Here is a 25,582-nt window from a genome sequence, read left to right as displayed (position 1 = left end):
TAAATATTGCAGAAAAAAATATTGCATTTTTCCCTGGTCTGCGTCCAAGTAAACAAATCTGATTATGCTCTTTGTAACAAAATATTGGTCAGTTGGTCACTGTTCTTGCTCTGCCATGCAAGTCAGCCAAATCAGATTCCCAGAGAGTCGTGATGAGAGGGCATTGGCTGCCTCGTGCCGCTGTGCTTCCCAGAACAGTTGAGTCTCGCTCCACTACAGAACTCTCTCAGACACAGATTTAGTGCTGACAGCGTGTGTGAGTTTAGTCTGATGGAGGGTGTCCTGCGGTGCGCTGTCCAGCCCTGCTGAGTGCTGTGTGGGAGACAAAGAGAAACGTCACTTTTAATAATCTAGAAACGTCTGTCACATTTAAAGGCTTCGTTACAGCTAACCGCCTTCATCCAGTAGCAGAAATTGAGAAATTACAATATTATTTGCTATGGTTTAATCTTTTAACCAAAGAACCTTTTAAAGATACAAATTGCAGTTCAAGTTGTCAGGATTCTGTATAGAACCGTTGTCTGAACAAGGACATATGAAAACCCCCTTTAAAAAAAAAAAAAAGGCATGGCGTTCTGCGTTCTTTGCATGATATTTGCTTTTTACGCAGCTGCCAGAAAGTCAGAGTTAATACTGTTCTGTGAAAAACCAGCCTTCCTTGATTGTCAGCACAGGCCAAGTAATCAATTACTCATTTATACTGACCACTGATTACTGGACCATGAAAAACCCGACCCGTGAACCTCCTTTCTCTGGTTCATATTGGCCTCCAACCCAGCAGGCAGCAAACGCAGCGCTAACTGCAGCACTAGCTTCTCCACAGTTCCTGTCTGGATTTGCATAGTCATTAATGTCACATTTTCATATTTTTGCCCATGTGGATTTTTTTTTTGGACACAGACTGTAAACTTCACAATGCTAACTCTGTGCATGGTCTTTTATGCCTGGCTAAGCTGATAAAAGTTTAAACATCACTGAACATAATAAAAGGGAAAGTTCTCCCCTCCTTTGATTTTTTTTTTTTTTTTTTTTTTTTTTTAAATAACCAATATTTCATACTCCTAGACGTCATGAATGTTTGCAGATAAGGACGGTTTTGTGCAGTGTGGGGTAGACAGTGCTAGTTTACAAGTAGGACTGTGCAATATACCTTCTGTTAATGGCTATTGTAAGGCCATGAGGACTGTACTACTATTAGGGGAGGTTTTAATGTGCAAAGGAGGCCTGAACTAGTCGCCGCAACATGAATGTTGGTGTATATGTTATGATGGATCAAAGAACTGATATTTATGTTAAAGGCATTTAGCAGACGCTTTTCTCCAAAGCGACTTACAAAAGTGCTTCACTGTTCTCTCAGTAAATACCCAAAAGATCCCTCTAAACTTAGACTCTACTAAATACAAAAGTCAGTATTGGAGACCACGATACTCAACACTACACTTCACCTAAGTACCCTTGGAAGAGGAGGGTCTTTAGTCTGTGTTTGGAGACAGTGAGCGACTCAAACGTCGTTCGAACACCCAGGGGAAGTTCGTTCCACCACTTCAGTGTCTGTGTCGGGACAGAAAAAAGCCTGGACGCTTGTCTTCCATGGATCTTGAAGAATGGCGGGTCGAGCCGAGCCGTACTTGAAGCTCGGAGGGCTCTTTGTGCAGATCGGCTTTTGACCATTGCCAGGTACGGAGGGATTTAATAATATAATGAAGAATGTATAAAGTATTTGGTTTAACGTAATTATAAAATGTAGCAAAATTACAGCAAAAGTCCCCTTTTTCTTTACCCCCAGTGTTTTAGATTGGACTTTGGCTGGCAGATGAGAATGAAAGGGTATTTTCTGCAGGGAGCCGGGGCTCATTTTTTAGTCCTCAGGAAGGAAGTGAGGTTATGATCTTGGCACAAGGCTTAGCGCTGCTGGGGTTTTGCTCAAGGAACGTTTTCAAAAAAAGTAGACGTTTCAGGCTGACCTAGTACCTGACCACAGATATGTATGTCTCACGTGTGGTTTCTTTGAGCTTTTCTTTTTCTGGGGTGGACGTATGTGCAACGTACATCGTTAACAGGAAAAAACAAGAATTGTCCCCATTTGCATTATTTGTCCCTATTTTGGAATGATGGCTGACCTCCATCAGCATCCAGTGCTTATTAACAGCATCAGAATTGTTGATTGAAGTGAAGTCTGCAATTACTTGAGCATCAAGTGCTGAATAGCTCTTAATCATCAAAGAGGCCTTCTGACCAATCACAGCAGTCTTTGCTGGACGTTTGCTGGCTGACTGGTCTGATGTCAAGTTGACATGGCCTGACAAGCCCTTGATGTTTCCTTGGAGATCACTGTGCACTGGTTGTGTAAGAACAAGCACCAGTCACCATTAGTGCCATTTAATAACCACAGTCAAAGCAGAGCTCAGAATAGTCACAGTTGTCCTAAAGTATTAATGAACGTGCTGAATAACCGAGATTGACGAGGTCATTCCAGTTCACTGTGATTCAGCAGCCCAGACGCACGGTCCAGGGTGTTTTTTTTTTTTTTCTGTATGTTGCCTAAAGAGATGGGTCAGGGTGTTTATTTGACATTTGTTTAAGTGTGTGTGTACGTAGGAACTGTGGGGATCACCCAGGTAAATTAATACAATCTTAAAAAGAAAATATTATCTAAACTTTTAGATATAATTATAATTTTTGTGATGTATATGTATAGAACTTTTGCTTATGTTTTCTACGGTTTGTTTAAATGTATATATTGTTATACTTAGATATTTCTAAGTTTCTAGAAATTTAAAGCTTCTAGGTTTAAAAAAAAATGGGGCTCACCTCATTATTTGTCCAAGTAATCAGAGCTAAGGCCATGGTTTGTCAACCAAGATGGACATATTGTTATATTTAGTTTTGCTATGAGAGCAGAAGCATCCGTCTTCAAATTAAAATGCAAGTGGCAATTATCGGGGTCCAAGCACTGTAAATCATTGTGGATCATTACGAGTCACTATATAGTTTCACTTAAATTTGCGTAGGTTTTTCTGGGCTTTCATTGCCCAGATGTTTTCATGTTTTTGCATAAAATAACAGGACTCATTTTATGTTTTAAAGACAAATCTAAACACCTTTTCTGTTTTTCAGATCCTAGGAAAGAAAAAGCTGCACAGGATTTACAATACTGTCAGATAATATATAAAAATACAGAGACTTTGATGTTGGTGTTTATTGTAGTGCATACTTTGTTGAATGTTGCTGTAATGGACTGCTTGTGATAGTTTGATAGATGGGCGAATGCATTTTTACACCCTAGTTTTATGTCCGACTGGTGGTCCGCTGTGTGTGTGATGTCAGAAAGGCGAGGAGGAGGAGGTGTTTGTAATGACTGTCATTTGGAAAGGCTGAATCTAACAAGCAAAAGAGATGGGTGTGTGATTTCATCCCAACTGTTGCCATGGCATCAGTGGCAGGCAGGCGAGATGCTGATGATGACCGTCTTGGGGGTGGATTTGGGGGGGAGGGGTTCTGTTAGAGAGAGGAGCTCTTGTTCATCTTCTTTCCTTCGTCAGACCATTAACTTGCAGGAGCATTGATGCACCCAGACTGTTTTTATAGGTAACATCGATGTCAAACCATTTGAACAAATTGACCATTAACAACAACTAATGGTCCATTTAGGGATGCACTGGCATTTCAGCTGAAAATTTAAAACCTTGATAAAACCAAAACAAGGCTGGAAATTTTCCTAAAACTGTATCAAGACTTATTTAAACAGTCCGACATAGCCAGTTAGATTGTAATGGATCATATTTTTTTATTATTATGTCATTATGGTGGCCCCCCCCCCCCCCCCAACAAAACCCAGTGCTTTAGCTTTAGCTACTTTAATATGAGCACTTAACCATGACACTACACGCACACACTGATGAGGGCACTGCTCTATATTTGGCTTCTGTCCGTTTGCAGCAGTCTGCAATTAGAACACTTCCTGTTTCGGCGCCGGATGCCACTGAGTGGCGGGGACACGCACACACACTCGCTGTCCATGTCTGCCGCCTTTGTGTGTGCCTGACATGTCATTAGTGTTATGTGGTGGGCTGTTTATGATTATATAACCGTTGCCTTGTTTCGTGATATTAGCCATACTGCTGGCTAATGGTCCTAAACACTAGTGCAGGACACTATGACCGTAGTTCTCATTATCGTGAGAACTTGCATTACAATATGTCACAAAATGCTTTTCTGAAGCTTTTCCCATCCACAAGTATTCAGATATTTTTGAAAACTGAGACGTTTGTCTGTGTTTTGTCCTCCGGCTCACACGAAAAAGCTGTTTATGGTCACAAAAAGCTGTCCATAGTGGAGCGTTGTCGTGTGTACGGGGAAACTGAGCTACATGTAAATGCTGGCATTGCAACACATGCCTGTTTTTGCCCCAATATCAAATACCTCCTTAATTCTAATATAGTGAACTACATAAGCCTTAAAGATGCAGTGTCCACAGGCAAATATAGCCCTAAATTTTAGATACCGCACATGTAAATTCTGTTCTCCTACTGATATGTTAATGCTCTGTTTAGATTTAAAATCCGTGATGTCTTGACTTGCGTAGTGCACTACATAGGGTGTAGTGTGTAATTTGGGATTAAACCTCTTCTTCATGGTGTTTTGATGTGTCTCTCTTTATAAGGTACTGTGGGCCCCATACATGGCTAGCATGCTCATGCCAGCGTTTTCATCTCTGTGTGGATATTCTCAAAAACGGAGGGAGGGAAATCTCTATTTTTTAAAAATATTAGGTTGTGTATCATATCTGGATATATTTAGTACTTCAGACCAATCATTAGATGTTATATTATTTGTAATTGTTCATTAATAGTCTCTCCTGAGGTGCTGGTCAAATTTATTAGTAATCAAATAAGCTATTGATTAAGTTCCTAAAAAAAACATTGTGCTTTACTGGACAAAGATAAACTAAGAAGCAGCTGTGCTTTAAAGACTAGACCTAGATGGGGCTGTCTGAACATAGCTTGTTATTTTTAACTGTAGAGAAATGATAAAGCACACTATCTACAAGTGTTTTCTATCATCTAATTTAGTGAACAGAGACAGTAAGCAATTGCAGTACACACACATACTAAGGTATGGTAAGTTAAGGGCAGCTACCACAGCACCCTGGGAGCAATTGGGGGTTAAATGCCTTGCTCAAAGGCAACATCAGCTGTGAATGTTGAGGGAGGAGAAAGTGCAGTTCCCTCACCCCACCCCATGTTTGTACTAGGGATGTAAAAAAAACAAATGCTATATAACAAAGTATCACTATGTTTTGCAGTACTTTCGATTCTCAAATGTAGTATTGTTTTTTTATAGATTACATGCAAATAACTGTGTTGTTTTGTCATAATGTACAGTATAAATTCTAAATTATTGGGACATTTGCTCATCTATTGTTTCTTCCAAAATCAAGGGTATTTAAATAGTTTATCCTGCTTTTTTTGGAGTAACTGTCTGTATTGGTCAGGGAAGAAGACTTTCTGACCAGTTCCACCCCCATTAAGAGACATTTTCAATTTCAACTCTTTAGGGTGATCTAGCTGTAGCTGAATATCAGATGATTACGACAATCCTTTTACTTTAATTTGTTGGTGTGAGACTGCATTAAATGTTTACATGTTTGCAGTTTTTGATTGCTGCTTGTATGTTTTACCAAGTTACTTATTTATTCTCAGGTTCAGCTGCTAGATTTAATGTTAAATTACTGTTCACACTAAATATTTAAAAATGAGAATGATTTCTGTTTGAGTGTTTGAGAAATTATTTTCAGTTATTGGCTGATACATTTTATTTATTTAAATATATTTTAAGAAGTTTGATTATTTTAGTAACAAATAAATAGCAATTTAGTACATATGTGTGTGTGTGTGTGTGTGTGTGTGTGTGTGTGTGTTATTTTGTTTTAAATCAATCCTGATACCTTAAGTCTCTCCCACATGGTGAGGTATACGGTCTATTAATTTAACAATGGTATCAGATCTGTATCGGGTATCGACTGATATGCAAAGTTTATGTATCTGTAACGGAACTGAAAAAGCCAGATTGGTGCATCCCTACCCTAAAGCAAGGCTCTTCTTCTGTTCCAGGGTCTCTGACCCAGCACACTGACCCCCGCTTTCTAAGTGCTCCAGGTGTTCGGATGGGTTAAATGCAGAGATTGAATTCCATTGTACTGTTGTGCAATGCCGATAAAGTGTGTATCTAGAAAACTGCAGATGTGGACGTGGTCCTCCACGTGAAGATTCATTTTAATTGATTATTTTAATTGATTTCCCCCCAGTAGAGATGTATTGATCATCAGTGTTCTATACAGTTACCAGTCGTTTCAGCAAGCACAGTCTTCAGCGATCAGTCTTTTAGTTTTCTAATCTCTTTGTAACCTTGAGTTGCTATGGGGAAGGAGCCAGATATACACCACAACGTTATCATGCCATCATTTTGGCTATTGATGTGGGGGGAAGCGGTTGTTAGGTGGTCCGAAAAACTGGCATAGTTCACCCCCCATACTCACACACTCCACCTACTCAACGCTGATGATGGAAAATCTGCGTCAGCTTGTTCTGCGCCCACTTTGGGGGTTTGCTTCACTCTCTGGCTTTCACTTCCTGTATTCTCAGCAGGACAAGGGCTTTGCAGCTCTTTCCCACAATGCACTGGAGGCAAGGGTAGTATTGGGCCAGTAAGGACTGACAGAGGACTCTTCTTTCTGTTCACTGACTGTCAACTAATCATCGGACCCTTGTGTGTGTGTGTTCTCCCCTCAGAGCTCTGATGCTACCTGTTACTCTGTGAAACCTGTCAGAGGAAACCACAGCCCCACCCCCTTCCCACACTCAGAATGTCTGGTCTACAGGTAAGCACACAGATGTGCACATACACTTTCATAACTTACTTCCATAGGAAGAGCACGTCATGCTTTAGCAAGCATGCATGAACCAGAAAGCTTGCATGAACCAGCCATCCACACATCCTTTACAACTGAAAGAGGAATCGGTACCAGGGCTCTTCCGTTTTAACTGTCTTATCTCATGGTTCATCTCTACGGGAGCTCTTTAGCTCATTTGCAGGAAAGTGCCCTGCAGTGCTTTCAGGAAATGCTTTCAAATCGAGGTTCTCACCATTTGCAGTTCTGCTGCTCTTTTTATGGTGGCAATCATCTTGTAATGCATGCTATAGTCTGCCTAGCCTGGATGTGATTGTCAGGATTATAATGTAAGTATTAGGAGTCTAGCGGTACATGTGTTCAAACCGAACAGTCACAGTACAGGCGTCACAAGTCTGTGCAAGCGGTCATACAGGGGATTCACGGTGTGCGTAGCATTATATGTATCGGTATGTGCGAAGATTGATGAACGTAATGCAAAAATCAAATATCACAATCTCAAGTTTCGCAAATCAGTTTGCTGCACTTTCAAAGCACAGCCATATACGCCATGAGCTCCCTGCTGCTAGACTTATGTCAGAACTAATCCTCCAGTGACTGGTTATTTCCCAGTAACACCCCAGCAAAACGAAAGACATCATGAGAAGTGAAACTACATTCAGACGAACAAGCGCTAATAATTGTCTCCCTTTCTGCCTTTCCTGCTACAGACAGCATGGCCGCAAGGCACAGAGTGTGTGGCTAAGTATAACTTCCAGGGCACAACGGAGCAGGACCTGCCCTTCTGTAAAGGAGACGTTCTCACCATCATTGGAGTCACTAAGGTATGGTATCACACTGGTGTAGAGGTATAAAAATGCACAATTATAATAAGCGTAATAATTTTTTTTTTTAAATATGAAAATATCTTTCAAATAAAAAATTAGCATTAGCGCTAATCTACACTGGGTTCGAAATGCACTCTTCAGTGCAGGTTTAAAAACAGAGCATTTCAGTGATCAGTTTTATAAAGGTTCAGATATTATAGTCATGCTCCACTGTAAAATGGCTCCATTTTGTAGACTCTCAACTCTTTTATTTATCTTCTGAGAACGTCCACACTGCTGCTGCTGGCTGGGCAATAATGTCTGTTAATGGAGCCTTGAGGCCTCCAGATGGTGCTCTAAACAGTGTGGTTAAAAAGAGTCGTAACTGGTTTAGAATTAAAATAGCCAATACCCGACTCATTCAGATATGCCTAAATCAGCCCTGATCCACTGCATCTGATCTGGACATCCCTAATTTACAGTAACAGAAGTATTGATTAGGGGTGGCCACTTTTTTGCCTGACTAAAAGGCCATCATGAATAAATTAATTGACTAATTAATTACTTAATTGAGTGATTGATTGCTTTATTGATGTTGTGACGGATTGACTTTATGTTGTTTTGATCCTTCCTTCTTTATCTTCCTGCAGGACCCAAACTGGTACAAAGCGAAGAACACAGTAGGCAGGGAGGGCACGATTCCAGCAAACTACGTTCAGAAACGAGAAGGAGTAAAATCAGGAGGCAAACTGAGCCTAATGCCGTAAGTACAGAGTGTGTCTCACTTTCACTCTCAGCCTGTACTGGAAAGCTGTGTGTGTGTGTGTGTGTGTGTGACTTGCATCTGCTCAATATTCCGCCAGATTTTTCAGTGTGATCTTGCTGTGATTGGCTGATTTCCTTTGGGTCTGTTTTCTGATTGGCCAAGGCAGGAAAAGGTCATCTGATCATGATAGGCCAATTCCATGGGCCTTGCATAAAGTCCTCATTAATGACCTCATAAGCTGACCATACAGATTTATTTTCGCTCTCCTTCAGACGTTCTGGTTGTATGTCTCCCCCTCTCTCTGTCTCTCTGTCTCTGTCTCTCTCTCTCTGTGTGTCTCTTTTTTCGCTCTGTCTTTCCCCCACCTCTCATTTTCTCTCTCACTCCCGCTCTTTCTCGCCCGCTATGGGGCCAGATTTGAATGGGTGTGAGTGATGGTTTGGCTGCGTCAGGAGAATGGGGGAGAGGGAGGGGAGGGGTGGGATAAAAGCAAGTGAATTATGCAAATGCTCTTTCACTATACAGCAGGAGAGAGAGAGCTAGAGAGGGAGGCTCTCCCATCACACGTCAGACCATCCCAGTCCCACACCGCCCATTGCTGCCAGTGCGCAGGTGGCTGTTTTATTCTAAAATGCAAAGCATCTTGGCATAGACTGGCCCCAGAATCCATTCCAAAGGCAGACCTCAGCTGTAGATTTTTAGTTCCATCACTGATCTAACACACCTGTACCCCATAAGATACAGTTACTAATACATTTATTACAGTTCTCTAAACAGATTGTTCAGTCTAATTGTGAAAGAAAATGTGCGATTTTTATTTTGACCAAAAAATCTTCAAAATCTGCTTTGATCCGTTAATAAATTACATGTTTTTTTGGACAAGCCTGATCTGAATGCAAGGTCGAAACTATCAATCGTCCAGTGACCAGAAGTTGGGCCTCATATAACTGATTCTGTGCCGGTCACATTTACGCTTGTGCGCCACACGAGGGTACCAGCAGCACGAACACAGCTACACACACACACACACACACACACACACACACACACACACACACACACCATACCACCGAAATTACCTTTCTAGCAGTCACTGTGTCCTCCGCCTGCACTGTAAAGAGATGGGCCTTGTCTCTTTTGTCCTTGGTCAACTTCACTCATGGCTAACGCGCTGTGGGGGAAGGCTGTGGTCTGAGTGGGCTGGACACATACAGATAGGAGAACTGAAGGACATGATGCAGCTGTAATGCAAGTAGCCCCACTGAGATAATACCCTGCTCTTAGCTGAGCTGTGGAATGATGTTGCTTTTTTTTGGTAGGAAAGCTAAGAATATGTGACAAGAAGAAGTGGCACTCCAGCATATCTCTAATTCATGTGAAGGACGCTCATTAAGCCACTAGTTCTAAATCCTTGTCCCTGACCTCTTGCCCAGAACAACCTCCTTCTCTTACACAAGTTATTTGACTTCTCTATCAAGCTCCACATGACCCGAGTCATTAGAGCACTAGAGCCGGAAAACAGACTGAGGAAATTGAAATCTCACGTTACATCACAAATCAGTCTGATTATTTTCACTGCAATTCAGAATTGTTTTTTAATTCACAAATGTTAGCGGAAGATCTGTCTACACAGTGGAGGAATGTACAAACAGCAGGGGAGGTTTCTTAAGCTTGAAAACAGCCTCGGGTGAATAAGTTTCTGATAGTATCTAAGGTACACTACACTAATATACACAGTATTTGAAGAACAGTGCTGAACCAGGAACCATTTAAGAACCTTTTATCTATCCCACACTTGGTGCAGTAAGTTTTATATAGTGAGTTTAGTGACATGCAAAGCTCCATTAAAAGGGAAAGCAAACACACCTGGGTGAACCAGAGTCTAAATGAGTCCGAAAACACTCCTAAGACCATTTACTCAACTTGGTGCTCTCAGATGAGTCTGATTTAACCGCACTAAAAAGTGCAGGTGTAAAAATGCCCTTAAATTTATGAATCTGGTCTTCATTGGGTCATATAGAACCAAAAGGGCTCTGCCATGGGTTACAAGAACCCCTTTTTTGCTAAGAGTGAACCCAGGAGTTCTTGTAAATGTTTTTAATTTTATTTATTTATTTATTTTATTTTAATAAATTAATTTATTTCTGTTTTTTGTTGTTTATTTTTTGTTCTTAACACTCAGAATAAAGGTTCCTAAATGGTTCTTAAGTCCAGTGTTTGGTGCTAGGAAAACGTTCTTCATGCGCGGATGTACATATGATTTTTAAAACATGGTCTATTAAAGAACTTTCCATTGAAGGGTTCTTTAGGGGACCAAAAGTGGTTCTATTGCATTTCTGTGCAACTGCTGAACCAAGAATCAACACAACTTATCTCATAGGTTTTGTGCACTGTGTCCAGAAATTTGTAGACACTTGCTTATCCAGCTTTTTTTCTACAATCATGGGTTTTTATTGGGGGGGGGGTTGCTGTTGACCTAACTCATCCTAAAGATTTTGGGTGGAGCTCCCTTACTCCAGAGAATGCAGTTCCACTGCTCCACAGCCCAGTGCTGGGGGGGCTTTATACCCCTATAGCTGACTGTTGGCACTGTGTGGGTGACCTCAGGCTCCAGAGCATCCCGTTATTTGTGCTGTTTTTGTCTGTTCAGAGCAGGATCAATTTGTAGATGATGGACCATATGCTGTAAATGCACCTCCGCGGAGCTCTACCCCTTGCAGGTCAAATCAGAGATTGAACTTGATGTATTACAGTCAAGCCGGAAAGTTTGCACACCCCTTTCACCTTCTCCATGTTTGATTGTGGTACAGATTCATTCTACAGTAGGTTGAGTTCAATTTTTGAGTTCACTTAGCCCACAAAATAGCCTACAAGAACAAAGTAAAAGCCGAAAAGCCAAAAGACATTTGTGCTAATTTCTAAAAAATGTAAATATCATTTGCGCGCACCCTTTGATATGATTATGATTATGATTATGATCATGATGATGAGGGGGGGGTTCAGCAGCGGGACCAGGAGACTAGCAGCTAAGTACACCAAGATCCTTGCAAGAAAACCTGCTCCAGAGCCGCCTCTCGTACTCGATTTTTTTTCTCTCTTCGTCTCTCGCGCTCTCTGCAGTCTTTTTTTTTTTTCTCTTTCCTCTCTCGCACTTGCTCTCACTCTCACTCCTCCTCAATCGTCTTTTTCTGTCTCTTACTCTCTTCTCTCTCTTGTAGGTCTCTTGTACTGTCTCATCTTTTCTCTGTTTTTTCCTTTTCTCCTTACTCATTCTGTCTCTCACTCACTCTCTCATTCTCCATTTGTTGCTTTCTGTTTGACTCTCATTTTCTCCTTGAAATGTCTCATTGTGTCTCTCTCAGTCTCTCTCAGTCTCTCTCTCAGTCTCTCTCTGTGTTGTGGTTCTCGGATGGCTCTGGCTCGGAGATTAGTGGGACTTTAGGAACTGCAGCCACACTGATCTAATCAACTCGAGCTTGCAGTAAGCAGCTTTTCCACAGAGCACCCAGTGTCTGAGCAGCTCCCGAAGGAGAGGCACACACACACACAAACACACTCCACACGGCCAGTCTCGAGCTTTAATTACCTTACACTGAACAGCATTGTAACTGAACGAGGGGTCATTCTGACCTCCGCATTCTAAAGCCACGACTTCTGCTCATTCCAGAACATCCGGACGTTTTTGTTTGGGTCCAACAGAAGCTTCTTCTGTGCTTGGGCAACTTCACTGTCCTTCCCTGTTCCTCCAGGCACCTCGCCAGCGTTCCAGAGATGGCGACAGTAAAACAGTGTGAATGGGGGCGAACGCTCGGAACGGGGGTGAATGGGGGTGAGCGCTCGGAACAGGGGTGAGCGCTCGGAACGGGGGTGAATGGGCGGATGTGGGTGAACACTCTGGGTGGGAGCGAATGCTCGGAACGGGGGTGAATGGGGGTGAGCGCTCGTAACGGGGGGGAACGGGGGTGGGCGCTCGGAATGGGCGGATGTGAGCGAACACTCTGAGTGGGAGCGAATGCTCGGAACGGGGTGGATGGAGGTGAATGCTCGGCATAGTTGGGGATGGGGTGTACGCTCTAAACGGGGTGGATGGGGATGAACGTTGTAAAAGATCTTTCTAGAATTGTATGTGTAGGGCTGAGCACATTCTAGGGTTGTCAGCTTTGTGATGATCACAGTGAATAACCTGGAGTAGCTGGCGTGGAGGTGAGCATGTTCCAGAACAGTGTAAAGGGGAGGAGAATGTGTAAACATTAGAACTGTGTAAACATTATTTTGTTCTGCTGAGGAATACTGACAAATGGGTCTTTGTTGCTGCAAAACCAGCATTTTCCACATGCTAGCGTCTGAGGTTTGCTTCCTTAGTTTTGTAGTGGAGCTATGAGGCTAGTGTAGCTAACAGTTAATGGGAGCCTATACCTTACCAAGTAGCATGGTGCTAACTGCATGGCTAAATAATCAAACGCTCTACGCAAACAAGTACCAAGTGAGTATGCCACACAACACTAGTAGGAGCATGTTAGGAAATTTTAATGTTTTTATCTGTACATGCTGTTCATTTCATGTAGTGTAATGAGTTAAGCTGGATGTTAAATGGTGGGGTATGTTTCCATTACTTATTAGCTACTTTAGGCTTGTAGCTCCAGTGCAGACTTCAGGCACCAGAACACGTCTTGTCTCATGAACTGCGTTTGAGGAGTGGGGTCATTGTGTAACGCTACTGTTAAATATAGACAGACGAGTTCTACGTCCTCACTGGCGAGAGCTAGGCTGGCAGCCATGCTGCAGTACACTCGTTTCAGGCTTTAACGCTCCACTGTTGCGTCTTTCCCACGGTAGGAATCGACTCCGTAACTAAACGTGCCGTTTCTGATGCTCTGCAGTGCAAACTGCTTTTGAGGCTCTTTTGTGTTCCATTTAAACCCTGTTCAGAGACAGATGAGTAGGCCTGGGAGAAAAAGAGATAAAAGTGTTTGATGCTTTGAAGCAAGGCTCGCATTTCCATTTTTGTTGAAGACCTCTTTATCGCGAACACATTCCTCATATGTTGCATCTGAAAACCCCTCGTTTGAATTCACTCGACGCTCGAGTTTCTAGAGCATAAGAGTATAAGTGGAGAAGACAATTATGTCATCCAAGGCCCTTGAGAATTTTGAACAGGACCCCTGATCTAGGTTTCCCTGCCAATAATATAAGCAGCTAACTTTTTCTCAGAGGAGTGTGCGGGTGTGAGGGCGTAGATGAGCGTTCAGACAAGTACCGCTTCCTGTTGGTTTAAGGCAACAGCTTGTTCTGACTGACCTGAAATACCACATGTAATCAAATCGAATGCAATCAAATCCTCTCAGCAATGCTCCAAAATTTAGTAGACTGCTTTCCCTGGACAGTAGAGACAGTTACTCAAACAAAATAAAATATTTCAATTTTCGGCAGAAACCGAGAATGAGCAGGTGTCCCTGCGTTTTCCCTTTTGTCCATATAATAGCCTTGTTCTCTAAAAATGCCTAGAAATGTCAACTGATGTTATTAATAAACAAATTGTCTATTGCTTGCTTTAATAGCATTTGCACATCCGCTTCACATCACATGACCTACAGAAAGTAAGAGAAACGCGCAGTAAACACACTGCATCCGTAGCAAGAGCGCATCAAAGAAGCATGGCTGGTGAGATAAGATGAAACTGTGGTAAAACATGAAGTCAACAGTGCGTCATTGTCCACTTTCCGCTACCTCTGTTTCAGTTGTGTGAACGGTATCAGCAGCCCCGGGAAAGAGAGAGATAAACCACACGCCTTAATTACCCACTTTCAAGGCGTCGGGCTGGCTGCTGCTAAAGCACACAGGCTAGCTCTGAAAACACGCTTGGTCTTTGGCCCAGTCATTTGACCAGCTCCCCGAATCCCCTCCATGTCGAGCTCTAATCAACCAAGGTATTGCGCAATAGTTGCTTACTGACCACCTCTTTCTCTCTTTCTGCAGATGGTTCCATGGTAAGATCACGCGGGACCAGGCGGAACGGCTCCTCTACCCGCCAGAGACGGGTCTGTATCTGGTGCGGGAGAGCACCAACTACCCTGGCGACTACACGCTGTGTGTGAGCTGTGAGGGGAAAGTGGAGCACTACCGCATCATCTACCACAACGGCAAGCTTTCCATCGATGAGGAGGAGTTCTTTGAGAACCTCATGCAGCTGGTGGAGGTGAAAACAACTTCTCCAGTGTTCTCCAGTGTGCTGTTAAGGTCTTTTACAGATTTAGTTTAATCAAAATGATTTGCTGGTGTGATTTGCTCTGTCACTACGGTTGGTTTAGAGTAAGTGTGAACGCTGCCTTTCTAACTCTGGTGCGCACCAAACCAGCGGGTCGAGACTCGCAGTTCATTTGAAATATGAACACAACTCGAACCAAACGCAGAATTGTAAACGAGCACCGGTTCGCTCCTGCCCACTCGCTCCATCACAGTCTGATCTTTATCACTGGTGAGTCTCCGTGCAAATATGTCAGATTTCAGTCCTCTGAAGAGGCGCACGGAGGCTGGATTGTGCCACAGACCCTTGGCGTGGCTAAGACCACTGACTGTAAGTGGATCAGGAACGCTGAGTATTCAGACTTTGACAGCCTGCTTGACGCAGTCAAATGTGGAAAGGCTTTCCTCATAGGTCTGAAGTAGAGGTGTTGATCTGCTGTTCAGTCTCTCTCTATCATGTATTCATTGGTTTTAAAACATTTACTAAATTGTATATATAGATTTGGAGCAATTAGAGAGCCTGTAAACCACAGCCAGTATGTAACACCTGCAGAGTAACAAACAGCTCCTTATCGGACTCCTGATAGTGTTTCTGTAGACTGTAAAAGTGGCACTGATGTTAGAGCTGGGTAATACATCTGTATCACAATATAAACAGACATTTTTAAGTTATTTATGTTGTCATGTAGACAGAATGCACCAACCAGAAAAAAAAACTGCAATCCAAATACTCTCCCATGTTGAGTACCGTGATTTTTACTCAGAATATGCTACACTTTAATTGACAACACCAGTTGTAAAAAGCGCTATATATATATATATATATATATTAAATATATAATTATATATATATATATTTATTTATTTTTATTTTTTTTTTATTTATTTATTTTTTTTATTTGATGTCACTCTTTAGCTGCGTTCTCTCTTCACTGGCTTCCTGTAGCTGCCCTTCGAGCTTCAAGTATGGCTCGGCTTGACCCGCCATCCCTTAAGATCCACGGAAGACATGCGTCCAGGCTTTTTTCTGTCCTGCACCGAAGTTTTAGAACAAACTTCCCCTGAATGTCCGAACAGCAGAGTCACTCACGGTCCTCAAACGCCCCTCCTCTTATGAGAGTACTTGGGCGATGAGTATTATGGTTTTCTCATTGACTTGTGTTTAGTCCTATCTAAGCTTAGAGGTATCTTTGAATTGTAGTCTATTCAAACTATATGGAAGCGCTTTTGTAAGTTGCTTTGGATAAGAGCGTCTGCTAAATGCCGTAAATGATCAATAAGACTGATTACACTCTGTAATTAATTGTTATTCTTTAAGCACTGACTATATCCACGATACATTCACAGAAGCATATTGTGTAACATGATAACAATGTTTATCACGATACAATAAAATAGTCATATTGCCCAGCTCTAACTGATGCGTTTCCAGGGCATTTTGTCCATCCTAGCGTGTTTACAAACTTATAAGTAAAAAAATATTAGCACCCTGATGGGCAACCCTCAGCCTGAAGTGTATATGGGTCATTCTGTGTGATTGCGGGAGCAGGACAGATACACACTATATAAGCATTAGTTTTGTGCAATCAGGCCAGATCTTCTCCCCCTGCTGAGAAATACTGTTTGCTTATGTCGTGCTCTTTTTCTCTAAGAATGCTGTCCACACACTGTTCTCACCATCTCCCTTGAGAGAGTGAGCGAGCAAGCGATCGTGTGTGTGTGTGTGTGAGAGAAAGAGTGTGTTTCACTTGCCCTTTCTGCATTACAGTCTGGAACAGAATTCCACGCATACTTTTTTTCTTCTTCTTCTTCCCCATTTCTTGTCATTTCTCCCACCCTCTTCCGCTCTGCTGCCTGTCACAGCAGGTCATTATCGTTGCTATCACAGTAAATAGTGCTACTCAGCAGCCTTGTGTGGATTGGAGCTGTTTTTTGGGGGGTGTATTTGGCCTGTTTACTCCAGATTTCCACGGCTTCATAGAAAAGATTATTTTCCCACTCCGACATTTCTACCTGAAGTACAGGTGCTGAAAACAGGTCTTCTCTTAACGTTGCATAAGGTGTAGCTTGACTGGAATGTTGTTCCTCGTCATTGTAACGCGTGTGTAAGCATGCATGAGCATATTGGTCACTGAGCTCTGCTCCAGTGCTGCCCCCTGCTGACAGCCTAAAACTACATTTCAGAATGTATGTGGAACAGGAACTGGCATGTTTAGTGCTTTGAGGCCAGAGCAGTATTAGTGATTTCTCTGCTACCCTTCTTAAAGTGCTACCAGGGGTTCATGAGCGATTCAGTTTAAAGGTTCCTTACTAATTTAAAGATGCTTCACACTCAAAACGCCTTTACAAAATGGTTCTTTTTGACCCCAAGAGCCCCTTATAGCACCTTCATTTTTTAGAGTGTATAGCTCACATCAGTCAGTGAAGTCCTTGAAGAATCTGGTGTATTCTTGCCTAGGATATTTTGTCAGTCACAGCCTTAACAGGTAGAACCAGCATTCATATGAAGATGAAGGACCTGTGTTTCTCAGCTTTGCTTCAAACGTAAATGCTCAAATTCCAGACGCACCAACCTATTTGACATTCACCACTGACACTAAATGCTAGTGTTACAAGTACATTGCTACATGCACTATAGGACCATTAGTTTGTGCTCATCCAATTTGTTTTTAAAGGCACACGGTTACGATAGTGGATAGTCCCTGTGTGCAGCTCCTGCTATTTGTGTTTTGATAGGTTGCTCTTAACACAGAATAACCATACTTCATTTTCTTTGTCTTTCAGCATTACACCAAAGATGCAGATGGACTTTGTACTCGGCTGATCAAGCCAAAGCTGATGGAGGGGACGGTAGCAGCCCAGGATGAGTTCTCCAGGAGTAAGTTGGCCACTCAGGACTTCGTCTCTTTCCATTAGATTGAAAACTCTTTGAAGACTATCTGAGCTGTATTGTTGCTTGGCCAAAAAATTATACCTTATATTGAGGTGGGTTAAGCACCTACCATTGAATCCTTTCCAGAATTAACAACGCCACACTTCAATTCCACACCAAAACTGGATCTTGCCAGCTAGCTTTGTGAAACCACCCTCCTCTAAAACCTGTTACATGACACACTTGTAGCGCTTCCATGCTTTCATGTGCTTATTCAGACTTGTAAAAATTAATAAATAGTCTTGACTCTCATATTCTAAAGTAATTTCCCACCCTCTTGTCTGATCTGTGCAGGTGGCTGGGCTCTAAGCAGGAAGGACCTGAAGCTTATACAAACCATTGGCAAAGGAGAGTTCGGAGGTACGTGTGGTGTGCTTACACTGATGAGCCAAAATGATGACCACAAATGAATGAACTTCTCTGTGTCAGATACCATAGATTCCACTTCACGGATCTTGTAAAATTAGCTGTTGTGATGGCACGCATACCAACAGTAAATTAAGCATTAAGTCATAATGTTTTGGCTCAGTGAAGCTTGAATGAAAAGTAATCTATTTCAGAAATTTGATCTGTAATTCTGCATTAAATTGATCACCTCCCAAACAGTCACAAATGCATCCTTCAGAGACTTACCACCTTTATACCTTTGTGTGCTTCTTTCAGATGTAATGGTGGGAGACTACAGAGGGACCAAAGTGGCGGTGAAATGCATCAAACATGACGCCACGGCACAAGCCTTCATCGCTGAGGCTTCAGTTATGACGTGAGTGTCTGTTAGCCCTTTACCTGTTGTTTAACCTTTACACTTCTGTCTGGTCCTCCCACACTTTTTCTATTACTTTTTTTGTCTTCTCAGTAGCTCTTCCCTCTGCCTCTTTCCCCTCACATCCTCCTCCTATCTTTTTTATTTATTTATTTATTTATTTTTTGTTTGTTTGCCCCCCCCCCCCCCCCCTTCTAACTTTACTCCATATTCCTGACCTTTACTGTCTTGCCCTCTGATACCTGGTCTGTATGTGTGCTCTCTGCAGGCAGCTGAGGCACAATAACCTGGTGCAGCTGCTGGGAGTGATTGTGGAGGAACGAGGAAGTCTCTTCATCGTCACAGAGTACATGGCCAAGGTCTGCCTTTTCAATGAGCTACTTTATAATCTATATCTATATTAATTGATGTGTTGAAAGCAATTTGAGAAATTCAGTTAACTATAACTGAGGCTAATTTTTAAGTAAGACTAAAGGCATTTTCTCCAGAAGTTACCAGACATCAGTGATCCAGCATGTTGTGACACTAATAACACACACGGTGTATCCAGGATTGGAGTCAAATAAATATTATTGAACAGATATAACTTGTCTCTAGTAGATATGTAATGGAAAATGTGAACAGTGGTGGTTTGTACATACAGATAGGGCGGAAAGGTATTGGGTGGTAGTAGTAATGTATTCTCATAAAATAAAATGGCTAACCAACAAATCTTTTTCACACAGTTTTCCCACTTAGCTCAAACATTTCCGATCATCCAAAATGTTTGGTGTCTAAAGCTTGCTTCTTTACATTTGCATTGATGCCAAAAGGCTTCAAGGTAGATGGAAGTCTCCCACTCAGTATTGTTTTAGGTGATAGACTCATCACTTACATTTATAGCATTTTGTTGTTGTTTTTTTGTCATTAAATTTATATTTAATTTTTCTAACTTTTCTAACTCATTAGGACTCATCCTGTCACTTGCAATGCTCCCAACACTAGCAGGGTGAAGACTAGCACATGCTACCTCCGAATACATGTAAAGTCAGCCACCGCCTCTTTTTGAGCTGTGCTAGCCAACCTCTCATTGAGAGAGGGGTGGGGAGAGAGTTCTACCCACCCAGAGAGAGCATGGCCAATTGTGCTCACTCAGGCTCCGGCTGCTGATGGCAAAGCAGAATGACCCGGGATTTTAGAGCATTTAGTAGAGATTTCATCCAGAGCAACAGAAGTGCTTAGTTGTCCACTCAGAAGTTATCCCTAGTTAGTGGGTAAACTTCCAACACCAAAAGACAACTATATGGAGCGGACATATGTTCAGACATTTTCTCAGAACATGAATAGGTTATTGTTCATTGAATTTGCATGAATATATAAAGTACTAACAAAACAATATTTGCTGTGTTTGTGTGTGATTGGGGGAAACAGGGCAGTCTAGTGGACTACCTGCGTTCACGAGGGCGCACCGTGCTCGGGGGAGAGTGCCTGCTCAAGTTTTCACTGTGAGTTCAGCTGCCTTCAAACAGCAGCTTTGATGGTGACTTCACATCTTTATTCTGTGAACTTCTAAATTCTGCTGTCTGAAGCAATTTTGAAGCCTTTAAAGGCATGTACCTCCTAATCCACTGTTTGATAGATCATGTCTTTATTCGGTCGCTCTTTTTTCTTCCTTCCTTTTCCCTTGATGTCCTTCTTCCATTCTTTTAATCTCTCCATGGCATCTCTGTTTTTTTTCTCTTGCTCTCGCTCTCTCTCTCGCTCACACTCATTTACGCTCTCTCTCCTTTTACTTTGCTTGATTTCCTTCTTCCTGTCTTTCTTTTCCTTCAGTGATGTGTGTGAAGCAATGGAGTACCTCGAGGCGAATAACTTCGTGCACAGGGATCTTGCAGCTCGGAACGTTCTAGTTTCCGAAGACAACATCGCTAAAGTCAGTGACTTCGGTCTTACTAAGGAAGCTTCGTCCACCCAGGACACGGCCAAGCTGCCCGTCAAATGGACATCACCTGAGGCACTCAGAGAGAAGGTACTACTACCATCACGATTACAATAAAGACCACCACTACTACCATCACTCTCACCACCACTACTTCTTTTGTTTCTTAATATCAACTATTAAATAAATCTAGAGGGAGTTCTTAAGGCAATCACACACCAGTTATGAATCGAAAACCATTGTTCTTAATGAAGATACATACACACTGTTGCAGTCATTTCCCACTACCATGCACTTTGAGTGCCACTTATCTTTCTATTAATATATAGTCTATATATATATATATTAATATATATTCTCTGTGGAATGTGTGGAGCTTTGTATTTTCTTAATAATGAACAGACAGTTAACGTTTCCACCTCAGAGTGCCCAGCTCTACTGCAGGTTTTACTTCCAGCTCGAGTTGAAAACAGCTGGTTTTATAATAGAAGTGTCTTATCTCCAGCAGCAGGAATGGCCACCCCTGTGTCTGAGTACTTGTATCAGCTGTGTTGGGTTTTAGTTCAGAAGAGGGCTATGAAGCTAGATCCTGCTGACTTTGGGCTCAGCCTTCAGTGGCCCTGAAAAAAAAAGAGCTAGACGTTCTGAAACGCAAGCAATAAAAACACCCATCTCTCCAGCATGTCCTCACTTAAACATGGTTGTTCTTGTTTCCCTTCTCACAGAGGTTTTCCACCAAGTCTGATGTGTGGAGTTACGGAGTCCTGCTCTGGGAGATCTACTCTTTTGGCCGTGTGCCTTACCCCAGAATTGTAAGAGACTCCTCCTGTTGGCTTTAATAGTTGACCCTGAGCGTTTTGTCACTGTTACACAAAAACATTGTATCTCCAAAATGGCAGCTTTACAGGAGTAAGGAAAAACTCCTAATAGAAGTCAATGTAAATAGTTATTTTTTCCAGGTCCTTTTGGAGCATCACTATTGGTCCATTCATCAATTTTGACAAAATATAAAGAGTTGTCAGGTTCATATTATGGCAAAGTGAAAATGGCAGGAACAGAGATGCAAGTTTTTTGCGTGACCGCATCGGTTTGCACATTTGGAAGTTGGAAGTTTTTCTTACTCTGAAACGAAATCATCTGTAGGTTGTGCTGTTTTTGCAACGTCCACCAGAGGGCAGTCAAAGCGTTATGATCTCTCTGCTATTCACAGTGGGCTGTAGTTGGTGAACATCTCAGAATAAGTATGACTGATACATCATACACTGCATACCTAATGAATCACACGCTTCTCATAAATTATGTGAGGTTGATAAATAATCGCACATAGACTTTTGTGATCTCTGATGCTGTAGGTATGGACAGATTTGTAGTCAAGGTGTCTACTAAAAACAAGTACACATATTTATTATATACCATGCTTGGTCACTGTTCTGGAAGTACTGGTAATAGTCATGGTGTGCCATGATGATATAAAAGCATACTGTATAATGATAAAGTAGTGTTCTGTTGCCCACCTCTAACTGTATAATAACATTCACATTCACACTTCACAATAGCTGTTACTGCTGGTTTTAGCTATGCCCAATGCTTTTGTCCATATTTATACATAGCAGTGTGTCATACCTTGTCAGAAACCACATAAGCAGGTTTAACAGAGATTCCTAAACAACCCCACACAGTTGGAGGCAGGTTTCACAACAAAAAAAAAGGTATTTAAAAAAACTAATATTTAAACCTTGAAAGAAAGAAAGAACCCGTCACAGGAAGCTGACCTCCACCGTTAACACATCTGTGCACACTAGGGGGGGGCAGTGAGCACATGTACCCAGAGCCGTGGGCAGCCCTAGCTGCAGTGCCTGGGGAGCAGTTGGGGGTAGGTGCCTTATTCAAGGGCACTTCAGTCATGTCCTGTCGGTCTAGGGGAGAAAACCAACAAATCTTACGGTTTTTAACCTTCAGGCCACGGCTGCCCCAAATTTCACATAACCCAGCTCTAAATTCCGGTGTCCCTGGAGCAGCGGGCCTTGCCCACGGGCAGCTTAGTAGACCTGGGTGTCAAACTCGTAACTCTGTTTTCAACAACTCTGTGCTCTAACCAATGAGTCACTACTGCACCTGCATTTTCTAAAAAAAAAATTTTTTTAATAAATAAAGAAAAATAATGTTTAATTTTTACGCTGAAATTCTAGAAGTTGACTAATAGACAAATAATAAAACCGTACTCTTGGAAAGCTGATAGACTCATTAGCCACACTTTACTGATTGTGATAGTACCACTTATTATGAAGGAATGTTTTATGGTCATCCATAAAACACCCCCCACCCCCCGGTTTGAACAGATCACTGAGAGCCCAATATTGCCAAGACATCCATGTACAACAACAAATAAATTATTGCTTATTTAAAGGACTGAGTTTCCTGAAGCATCCCTAAGGGGTTGAGCAAGTGTTGCACTGATTAAATGCTCTTAGATTAACGGAGACCAGAATGTGTGTACATACACCGATCAGTCATAACATTAGTACTACCTGCCTAGTATTGTATAGACCAGGCCACCACAACAGATTTGACCATTCGAGGCATGGACTCCACAAGACCTCTGAAGGCGTCCTGTTAGCAGGAGATCCTTTAAGTTCTGTCAGTTGTGTAAGTAGGTGGGCCCTCCAAGAATCACATCAATTAGGCCAGAGCATCAAAGGTGCCCATGACCTTTTTGCAGGCTTACAGGTGGTTCCTTTCTTGGAACACCAAAAAATGCTGTTCACTTGCTGCCTAATATGTAGATCCTACCCCTTTTGTCGAAATGTTTGTCGCATCACCTGTCAGTGGTACTAATGTTATGGCTGGTTGTTGTATGTGTGCGCTTATGTTCTATACAGTATTGTGTTATCTAGCATCACCATAAATAAATAAACCATGCTAAGGTTAGGTAATCATTCATTATCAGCTGCAGAAGCCTCGTAGCTCCAGTGCTAAAGCTGATGAAGCAAGCGTGTCTTGGCATGTTGGAAAAATTGTGGCTTTGAAGAGTGTGAGCCCGGACAATTACAGCTATGTTTGTTTCGCATTTCGCACTTCGCTTCACACTTCTGTGTGTCTTCTCCACAGCCGCTAAAGGAGGTGGTGCCGCGGGTGGAGAAGGGCTATAAGATGGATGCGCCGGACGGCTGCCCGGTCGTGGTGTACGACCTGATGAAGCAGTGTTGGACCCTGGACCCCGTGTTGAGGCCATCGTTTCGGATGCTGCGCGAGAAGCTGCAGCACATCAGAGCTAAAGAACTCTACCTGTGAGCTCCCTGCCAGGGAGGCGGCTTCACCCAGGAGGAGAAAGGGGGGGCGGAGCGGTTGCTGGGTTTAGGGTAGATAAGCAAAGGCCTCCTGGAAGCAGAACGTCCAGAAACGTCCAGGACGTGTCAGTCACCAACGAGCGGCAAAGCTTGAGAAGAGGCTTCGGGTTTTTGCTTTCGTTCCTTTCCGGACTTTTATCGGACTGTTGATCTGGACGCACTTGTGTTTCTGTAGACCAAGGAGGACCTTACTAGACCTCCTTGTGTGTGCGTGTGAGTGTGAGAGTGAACGCGTGTGTGTGTGTATGTGTGTATGTGTGTGTGTGTGTGTGTGTGTGTGTGTGTGTGTGTGTGTGTGTGTGTGTGTGTGTAAAAGCGTGTCATGTCCCAATATCTGTTTCTTCAGCCTTCTTTTTCTTTCTTTTTTTTTTTTCATGCCAATATCATAGTGTTGCCTCTCTCTCTCTCTCTCTCTCTCTCCCTCTCCCCCTCTTTTTCTTTCTCTCTCTCTCTCTCTCTCTCTCTCCCTCTCCCCCTCTTTTTCTTTCTCTCTCCCTGTCTCTCTCTTCCCTCCCACACACTCAGTTTCACTCTCTCTCTCTCATCTCTCCTTGCTCTCTCTGGGTTTTTTTTTTCTTCAGCATGACATTAATGGGAGAAAGGCTGGCCTTTTCTTCGTTGTTTTGTCAGGTGCTTTTCTTTATCTGTCTCAGTGACACTCTCTCAGTGACACTCTCTCTCTCTCTCTCTCTCTCTCTCTCGCTCTCCCTCCTTTTTTGCTCTTTTCACTTTCCTCTACTATCTCACACTCTTATTTTGCACTCTCTCATTCACTCTCAGGCTCTTATCACTTTCTTCTCTTTTTTTCTTTCTCTCTCGCTCTTGCTCTCTCTCATACACTCTCACATTCTTTCACTCTCGCACTTTCTCTTTCTGCTCTGTCTTTTCTCTCCCTCTATTGCTCGCTCTCTGTCTATGTACCTCAAGTTTCTCTTATGTTGTGCGGCACGGGTTCTATGTTTTAGCTACATGCTTCTCGTGTGGCGAGCATGAGAGAGAGGCGTTTGCTCTGTGCCAAAGTGCCTCCAGATGGCAGGGCTAAAGCATCTCGTTTCCCCTTCGCTGCCACACTGACTTGTTTGTTTTTTTGTTTGTTTTTGTGTGTTTTTATCCTTTTTTATCAGTTTTTTTATGGTCTTTTTTGCCGTTGTTGATTTTTGTCTGTTTGCTTATTTGCTGTCTCCATCCTTAACGGGTCTAAATAAACGTGTCCGTCAACATCGTACCGAGCGGGACAAGAGTGAAGAGCTGGAACGGTGCACACATTCTTATACTGTATACACAAACCCACACATTCTTTCTGACACACACACACGTCAGCGTGAGCACTTCCCAGCCGGGCTCAACCTCGCCAGCCAAAACCGGACACAGTTTGCCCACAGACCCTTCTGGAAGGAGGGGTAGACTCTGTGCGTGAGCTTGTTTTATATTAAAATATATTTTAAGGACTCAAAAAAAATAAAACAAAAAAATAAGAACCGTAGGAGAACACAAAGGAGACTCATTTAACTGAAGTTCTTGGACATGGAGCAAACGGAGGGAGGGCGCTACTGCATGCAAGGGTCGACAGAGAGAGAGGGGGAGAGGCCTTGGCTTAACTTGTCAGTGCTTTCAATGTTCATTGTTTTATTATACTACCATGATTACGAATAAATCATTCCATCAGATCAGAGCAGTGTGTGTGGTGTGGTTGCAGGGTGAGCGTCACACTCAGCGACTGACCTTATTTAAATGTCAGCAGTTGATGTATGACACATTGCTGTCATAGATTGACTTGGTTAATGTCAGATTGGGGTGTGTTAGAAGGTTGTTTGATGCATGCGTGTTGCACAAATGAAATGTACACTGGCCATAACATGGGGTGGGATGGATTAGGCAGCAGGTAAATAATAAAAGC

At 42.5% G+C, this 25,582-nt stretch overlaps 1 protein-coding gene across 1 annotated transcript in view; it reads left to right on the top strand.

The window, feature by feature from the left end:
- LOC140575101 (tyrosine-protein kinase CSK) overlaps positions 1–25,357 on the top strand; it is a 53,864-nt gene extending 28,507 nt beyond the window's left edge. Inside the window, exons 2-13 of the mRNA XM_072695260.1 lie at positions 6,792–6,880; positions 7,621–7,734; positions 8,367–8,479; positions 14,459–14,678; positions 17,510–17,603; positions 17,952–18,017; positions 18,321–18,420; positions 18,689–18,779; positions 19,831–19,904; positions 20,233–20,428; positions 21,064–21,150; positions 23,447–25,357. Of these exons, the coding sequence (XP_072551361.1) occupies positions 6,866–6,880; positions 7,621–7,734; positions 8,367–8,479; positions 14,459–14,678; positions 17,510–17,603; positions 17,952–18,017; positions 18,321–18,420; positions 18,689–18,779; positions 19,831–19,904; positions 20,233–20,428; positions 21,064–21,150; positions 23,447–23,629 (1,353 nt within the window). The 5' untranslated portion in view covers positions 6,792–6,865 and the 3' untranslated portion in view covers positions 23,630–25,357. The remainder of the gene's footprint in view (positions 1–6,791; positions 6,881–7,620; positions 7,735–8,366; positions 8,480–14,458; positions 14,679–17,509; positions 17,604–17,951; positions 18,018–18,320; positions 18,421–18,688; positions 18,780–19,830; positions 19,905–20,232; positions 20,429–21,063; positions 21,151–23,446) is intronic.
- Positions 25,358–25,582: the final 225 nt, after the last annotated feature.

This window comes from Salminus brasiliensis, chromosome 13 (genome assembly GCF_030463535.1).
Source record: "Salminus brasiliensis chromosome 13, fSalBra1.hap2, whole genome shotgun sequence".
Lineage (NCBI taxonomy): Eukaryota > Metazoa > Chordata > Actinopteri > Characiformes > Bryconidae > Salminus > Salminus brasiliensis.
Note: the sequence above shows the minus strand (reverse complement) of the source record. Positions and strands in the feature narration are given on the sequence as shown.